The sequence below is a fragment of the Penaeus vannamei genome, chromosome 43 (genome assembly GCF_042767895.1).
Source record: "Penaeus vannamei isolate JL-2024 chromosome 43, ASM4276789v1, whole genome shotgun sequence".
In the NCBI taxonomy this organism is placed as follows: Eukaryota; Metazoa; Arthropoda; class Malacostraca; order Decapoda; family Penaeidae; genus Penaeus; species Penaeus vannamei.
The window spans coordinates 15,710,921-15,719,015 of NC_091591.1; the positions used below are offsets into that span (position 1 = coordinate 15,710,921).

Consider the following 8,095-nt stretch of genomic DNA (forward strand, 5'->3'; position numbering starts at 1 on the left):
AGCTCTGAATTAATGCTTATTTTTAATTATGTTTGGTATTTTGGAATCTCGTAAACGATATATCTTTTATGGTATGATTGTACGTTATTTATTTATCTTTATGGCACGGCATAATTTTATTTTACTTTATTTTTCAAAAGGTATTTACGGATTCGGAGTATTCCAGTGCCCTGAGTGAGTTGCCAGTTAGTCCTTTCCTGTGAGTGGACGGGGGTAATTAACCGCAGTGAGAAAAGTATTGAGATTAAAACACAAAATATTCTATAATTACGATGATCAAAAACACAGCTGTCGCTACAGTATAAAGAAGAAAGTATTTTTTTGTATTTATTTCTAAAGATGTCATTGACTAAAGCTTTTTTTAATGAATGAAAAAGGATGATCCAAAAGTGATGGATTTTTCATTGATCTCCTAATGTTGTCATCCTCTTTAGTATTATAAGCAAGTTCATTTCTGTTAAAGATGGGTCGAGTTCCCAAATATTTTACACATTTGGAAATTGTAAATATGATGTTTTTTTTTTATCGCATTTTAATAAATCTAGAGCTTTAAACATAAGGTTCTTAGCGTCACATTTTGGTTCATAATTCTGAGAGATTAATTGATTCACAAGATTAATTAGCCAAAAAGTAGAGGCGGATTAAGCAAATCTCTAAATGGATTAAGTATATCCTTCTATTGACAAATTATTCCGAAACTTTAGATAGAGTTTTATATAATCTTTAAAAAAATATTTACTTATACTTTTTTTTTTTACTTGCAACCTTCATCATCATTGATTCGCAAAACTTCGTGAATTGCAATTTACTAACCGTTATGCGCTTATTTATATATGTGTGATTTTTTTTACACTAGGAAGTCAAGAAATAATTACTTTCTCAGTATCGAAATGTATATGCTGACTTTTATTTATTATTATTTTTTTTTTTTTTTTTTTTTTTTTTAATATCTGCAAGTTTCTACTTCGTTACATTTCTCTCTCTCTCTCTCTCTTTCTCTTTCTCTTTCTCTTTCTCTTTCTCTCTCTCTCTCTCTCTCTCTCTCTCTCTCTCTCTTTCTCTCTCTCTCTCTTTCTCTCTCTCTCTCTCTTTCTCTCTCTTTCTCTCCCTTATTCTCTCTCACTCTCTCTCTCTTTCTCTCTCTCTCTCTCTCTCTCTCTCTCTCTCTCTCTCTCTCTCTCTCTTTCTCTCTCTCTCTCTCTCTCTCTCTCTCTCTCTCTCTCTCTTTCTCTCCCTTATTCCCTCCCTCTCTCTCTTTCCCTCTCTCTCTCTCTCTCTCTCTCTCTCTCTCTCTCTCTCTCTCTCTCTCTCTCTCTCTCTCTTTCTCTCTCTCTCTCTCTCTCTCTCTCTCTCTCTCTCTCTCTCTCTCTCTCTCTCTCTCTCACTCTCTCTCTCTCTCTCTCTAAAAGCCCGGATTGGAAAAACTTTCTTGAAACAGATATTGTTCCAACTTTCTTTTTTAATCAACTTCCCTTCTATTTATAGGATTGTTTTCCTATCATATTTTTTTCATTTTTTATTATCATATTATCATCGTGGAAGGAGAATAATTTTGTGATCCTTTCCGACGCTTCTTAAACATTTTACTTAATTGTTTTTAATATATTCGTATTCATTTTATATCAGTTCATCTTCATATTTATTTCTTATTCATATATATATTAGTTTATCTTTTTTTACCAAACCGACAAAGCGTGAATTGGGAAGAGCTTCTCGCGACAGACACCGTTCCGTTCCGATGTTCCTTATAAATTTTACTCGTTATTTTAAATTGATTATTAATCTCATATCATTTCAACCTCATACTTATCTCTATTTCATATATATTTGTTTATTTTCCTTACCAAAACAGACTCACCTTCTACAAAGCGCGGACTGGGAAAAGTTTCCTGCGACAGACGACGTTCCGTTCCGACTTTCCTTATAAATTTTCCTTATCTATTTATAATCTATTATTAATGTCATATCAATTCAACTCCACATTCATTTATATTTCACATATTTGTTTATTTTCCTTACCAAAACAGACTCGCCTTCTACAAAGCCCGCATTGGGAAGAATTTCCTTCGGCAGACGATGTTCCGTTCCGACGTTCCTTATAAATTTTTATCGTTATTTGAAATCGTTTATTAATCTCATATCATTTTATGAGATTTATATCATTATATAAGGCATATTTATCTCTATTTCACATATATTTCTTCATTTCTCTTACCAAAACAGACTCACCTTCTACAAAGCCCGCATTGGGAAGAATTTTCTTCGGCAGACGATGTTCCGTTCCGACGTTCCTTATAAATTTTACTCGTTATTTTAAATCGTTTATTAATCTCATATCATTTCAACCTCATATCTATCTCTATTTCACATATATTTCTTCATTTCTTAATATATTTACATATATTTGTTTATTTCTCTTGCCCAAACAGACTCACCTTCTACAAAGCGCGGATTGGGAAGAATTTCCTTCGGCAGACGACGTTCCGTTCCGACGTTCCGTTCCGACGTTCCTTATAAATTTCCCTTATCTATCTATAATCTATTATTAATGTCATATCATTTCAACTCCACATTCATTTATATTTCACATATTTGTTTATTTTCCTTACCAAAACAGACTCACCTTCTACAAAGCGCGCATCGGGAAGAATTTTCTTCGGCAGACGATGTTCCGTTCCGACGTTCCCGGAGACCAAGGTTTCATGGTGGAATACTGGCCAATGGCGGGCCTTCTGCAGCGCCTTGGCCACGCCCACCACCACCTATTTTATCTCAAGTTTGATATTGAGGGAGACGAGTGGGAGATTCTCGAAAATTCGCTGTTTAAGGTGATTGTTGTTTGTTATTGTTGTCGTTGTGTGTTGATGGAATGATTTGTTAATTCGATTTTTTTTCTTGTGTTGTTATCCTTGTTTTTTCGTTTTTTGTTGTTGTTGTTGTTTTGTTTTTTTGTTGTTGTTGTTTTGTTTTCTGACATTTTCGTGTTTATTTTCCGGTTCATTTACATTTTCTCTCCCTCGCCCACCCCTCCCGCTCTCTCCCCCCTCCCCCATCCACACTCCGACCCCTCTTTCTCTCTCCTCCCCTCACCCACCCCTCTCCCCACACCCCCAACCCTCCCCCTCCCCCTCCCTCTCCCCAACCCCCTTTCCCCACCCCTTCCCCCATCCCTTCCCCCTCTCTCTCCCCACCCCTCTCTCCCCTCCCCCTCCCTCTCCCCAACCCCTTTCCCCACCCCTTCCCCACCCCTTCCCCCTCTCTCTCTCTCCCTCCCCCAACCCCTCCCCCTCCCCTTCCTCCACCCCTCTCCTCCTCTCCCCACCCCTCTCTCCCCCAACCCCTCCCCTCCCCCACCCCTCTCCCCCCACCCCCTCCCATCCCCCAACCCTTCCCCACCCCTCCCCCTCCCCCAAACCCCATCACTCCCCCTCCCCTCCCCCAAACCCCACCCTCACTCTCTCTCCCTCACCCCTCCTCCACCCCTCTCTCCCCTCTCTTCCCCACCCCTCCAGACGCCCATCTTGGAGCGAGTGCAACAGCTGGCCCTCGAGATCCACTTCGAGGACCTGAGGGCGAACGGGACCAGGCTCTCCAGCGAAGGACTGAGACAAAGCATCGAGCGGTATTTAAGGTGATTCCTGCTTTGACGATTTTATTAATTACTTACTTTATGTCTTTATTTTATTTTATTTTATTTTTTATTTCTTTATTTTTTCTTTCTTTTCTTTTTTCATTTTTTATCTATTTTATTTATTTTTTTTTTTTTTTTTTATTTATTTATTTTTTTATTTTCTTTATTTATCTATTTATCTATCTATCTATCTATCTATCTATCTATCTATCTATCTATCTATCTATCTATCTATCTATCTATCTATCTATCTATCTATCTATCTATTTATTTTTTTTTTTTTATTCTATTTATTTATCTATTTATTTATTTATTCATTTATTTATTTATTCATTTATTTATTTACTTACTTATTTATCTATTTATCTATTTATTTATTTGTTTGTTTGTTTATTGATTCATTCATTCATTCATTTATTTGTTTGTCTATTTATTTATTTATTTACTTTTTATTATTCATTCATTCATTCATTCATTTATCTTTTTTTTTTCGTTAACGGGTGGTAATCTTTTGTTGGTGATTATTAATATTAATAATAATAATAATAATAATAAAGATGGTAATACTAGTAATAGTTATAGAAATAAATACTTATAGTGATTAATATCATTATTATTATTATTATTATTATTATTATTATTTACAAATTAATCCTTTAATTATTTATCAGTTATTACTTACCATTATTAAGTATTGCCATTACTCATTTATTATCGTTTATTATTTATTATTTATTATCACTATCTATTATCGTTTATCATCGCTATTTATTTTGATTTATCATTATTAATAATCATTATTTACTTTGGTATTGTTATTCAGTATAACTTATGGTCATTTAATATCATTTATTATTATCGCCTATCATAATTAAGGATCAGCTATCACTATAACTATATAGATAATATTATATGTTTTCATTTCATAAACACATTTTACATTATACGCAATATTTATTTTATTTTATTTATTTATTTACTTTTTTTTTTTTTTTTTTTTTTTTTTTTACTAAATATTCTTTTTTAATTTCGTCAGCATATATTTTATCACATTTTATTTCTTGCGCATCATTTTACAGGCACGTTATTCCTCTTAACTTTTTATCTGTTTGTATTTCTGTTTTATTCTATTTTTTATTTATAGTTCCCTTTTTTTTTTTCATTTCATTCAAAAATTCAAACTCACATTTCTCCACAAGCAATTTTTTCATTTGTTTTCTTTTTCTTTTTCTTTCATTTATTTTCGTTTTTTCTTTTTCTTTCTTTTTCCTTCTTTTATCTAACATTTTCTTTCTTTTTCTTTCTTTTATTCAACAGTTTCTTTCGTTTTCCTTTTTCCTTTTCTTTCTTTTTCCTTCTTCTCTTTTTCTTTTTCTTTCTTTTTCCTTCTTCTCTTTTTCTTTTTCTTTCTTTTTCCTTCTTCTCTTTTTTTTCTTTCTTTTCCTTCTTCTCTTTTTTTTCCTTTCTTCTTTTTCCTTCTTCTCTTTTTCCTTCTTCTCTTTTTCCTTCTTCTCTTTTTCCTTCTTCTCTTTTTCCTTCTTCTCTTTTTCCTTCTTCTCTTCTTCTTTTTCCTTCTTCTCTTTTTCTTTTTCTTTCTTTTTCCTTCTTCTCTTTTTCTTTTTCTTTCTTTTTCCTTATTTTATTTAACATTTTCTTTCTTTTTCCTTTTTCTTTCTTTTTCCTTCTTTCCTTTTTCTTTTTCTTTCTTTTTCCTTCTTCTCTTTTTCTTTTCCTTTTTCGTTCTTTTCTCTTCCTTTTTCTTTCTTTTCATTTATTTTATTTTTTATTTTTCCTTCTTCTCTTTTTCTTTTTCTTTCTTTTCCCTTCTTCTCTTTTTCTTTTTCCTTCGTTTTCCTTCTTCTCTTTTTCTTTTACTGTCTTTTCTTTGTTTTTCTTTTATTTAACAATTTTCTTTCTGTTTCCTTTATCTTTTTTTCTTTCTTCTTTTCTTCTTTTATTTAATATTTTACCCTAAATCATTTTATCGATTTCATTTCATTTTATTTTTATTTATTCACTTGCTTGTTTATTCCCTTATTCGTGTATTTATCTACTGATTTTCTCATTTTATTTAGTTATATATTTACTTATATTATTTTCTGGTTTCATTTATTTGTTCGTATATTTACTTATTTTATTTACATATTTATTAATTTATCTATCTACTTAGTTTAATTTTTTTTCATTCTTTTGTTTTATTCTATTTACATATTTATTGATTAACTAATTAACCTTATTCATTCTCTTCATTTATTTTATTCACATATTTATTCATTTATCCAACTGCTTAGTTCATAAACTTTATTCATTTTCTTCATATCTTTTATTTACATATTTATTAATAGACTTTATTCACTTGCTTCATTTTATTTATTTACTTATTTATCACTTTATCCATCTCCTTGGTTTATAAACTTTATTCATTCTCTCCATCTCCTTTATTTACTTATTCATTAAATTATCCATCTACTTAGTTTATAAACTTTATTCATTCTTTTCATTAGATATTTATTAATTTATCCATCTCCTTGGTTTATAAACTTTGTTCATTCTTTTCATTAAATATTTATTAATTTATCCATCTCCTTAGTTTATAAACTTTATTCATTCTCTCCATCTCCTTTATTTACCTATTTATTAAGTTATCCATCTACTTAGTTTATAAACTTTATTCATTCTTTCCATTAGATATTGATTAATTTAAGAATCTACTTAATTTATAAACTTTAATCATTCTCTTCGTCTCCTTTATTTAATCTATTTATCACTTTATCCACCTCCTTAGTTTATAAACTTCAATCATTTTCTCCATCTCTTTTATTTAATCTATTTATTACTTTATCCATCTCCTTAGTTTATAAACTTCATTCCTTCTCTCCATCTCCTTTATTTAATCTATTTATTACTTTATCCATCTCCTTGGTTTAAAAACTTTATTCCTTCTCTCCATCTCCTTTATTTAATCTATTTATTACTTTATCCATCTCCTTGGTTTAAAAACTTTATTCCTTCTCTCCATCGCCTTTAATTAATCTATTTATTACTTTATCCACCTCTTTAGTTTATAAACTTCATTCAATCTCTCCATCTCCTTTATTTAATCTATTTTCCTGCCTCCCCCCCCCTTCCTTCACTCCATCTCCTTTATTTAATCTATTTATTACTTTATCCATCTCCTTAGTTTATAAACTTCATTCATTCTCTCCATCTCCTTTATTTAATCTATTTATTACTTTATCCACCTCTTTAGTTTATAAACTTCATTCCTTCTCTCCATCTCCATTATTTAATCTATTTTCATGCCTCCCCCCTTCCTTCACTCCATCTCCTTTATTTAATCTATTTATCACCTTATCCACCTCCTTAGTTTATAAACTTCATTCCTTCTCTTCATCACCTTTATTTAATCTATTTTCATGCCTCCCCCCCCTTCCTTCACTCCATCTCCTTTATTTAATCTATTTATCACCTTATCCACCTCCTTAGTTTATAAACTTCATTCCTTCTCTCCATCTCCTTTATCTAATCTATTTTCCTGCCTTCCCCCTCCCCCTTCCTTCACTCCATCTCCTTTATTTAATCTATTTATCACCTTATCCACCTCCTTAGTTTATAAACTTTATTCCTTCTCTCCATCTCCTTTATTTAATCTTTTTTCCTGCCTTACCCCCCCCCCCTTCCTTCTCTCCATCTCCTCTATTTAATCTATTTATCACCTTATCCATCTCCTTAGTTTATAAACTTCATTCATTCTCCCCATCTCCTTTATTTAATCTATATTCCTGCCTTCCTCCCCCCCTCTTCCTTCACTCCATCTCCTTTCTTTAATCTATTTATCACCTTATCCACCTCCTTAGTTTATAAACTTTATTCCTTCTCTCCATCTCCTTTATTTAATCTATTTTCCTGCCTCCCCCCCCCCCCACACACAGAGTCGCCGAGGGTCTGCGGGCGAGAGGGTTCCGCCTGGCACTGTGGGAGCCTAATTTCAAAGGTCCTGAATTAAGCTGTCTTGCCGGCCTCTGCTTCCACGTGTATTCGGAGACTCTCTGGCTTAATCCGAGCTACAAGAGGCTCTCGACCCGGCCTAGTTTTGGGATACCTCCTCCTCGTCTGTGATGTGTTTGTTTGTTTGTTTGGTTGGTTTTTTTGAGGGTTGGGATTGTTGAGTGTTGTGGTGATAGGGGTTGTGTGTTTGTTTGTTTTTTAATGTTGTGATTGTCGAGTGTTGTGGTGATTGGGGTTGTGTGTTTGGTTGTACGTACGGTTTTTTTTTTTTTTGGGGGGGGGGTTGTTTTTTGGTTGTGTCTGGTCTGTTTTTAATGGTGGAGATGCAGGGGTTGTGTGGATGTTTGGATGCTGAATTCTGTTTATTTGTGTTCCTAAAGACTATAATTAGTAATCAGTAGAGTTTTCTTTATATAAATAGTCATGCTAGATAGTTGTAGAGTCTTTTAAACGTTG

At 32.5% G+C, this 8,095-nt stretch overlaps 1 protein-coding gene across 1 annotated transcript in view; it reads left to right on the forward strand.

The window, feature by feature from the left end:
* LOC138860813 (probable methyltransferase-like protein 24) overlaps window positions 1-7,812 on the forward strand; it is a 22,913-nt gene extending 15,101 nt beyond the window's left edge. The window contains exons 4-6 of the mRNA XM_070119155.1: window positions 2,618-2,828; window positions 3,513-3,631; window positions 7,564-7,812. Coding sequence (XP_069975256.1) covers window positions 2,618-2,828; window positions 3,513-3,631; window positions 7,564-7,750 — 517 coding nt within the window. The 3' untranslated portion in view covers window positions 7,751-7,812. The remainder of the gene's footprint in view (window positions 1-2,617; window positions 2,829-3,512; window positions 3,632-7,563) is intronic.
* Window positions 7,813-8,095: the final 283 nt, after the last annotated feature.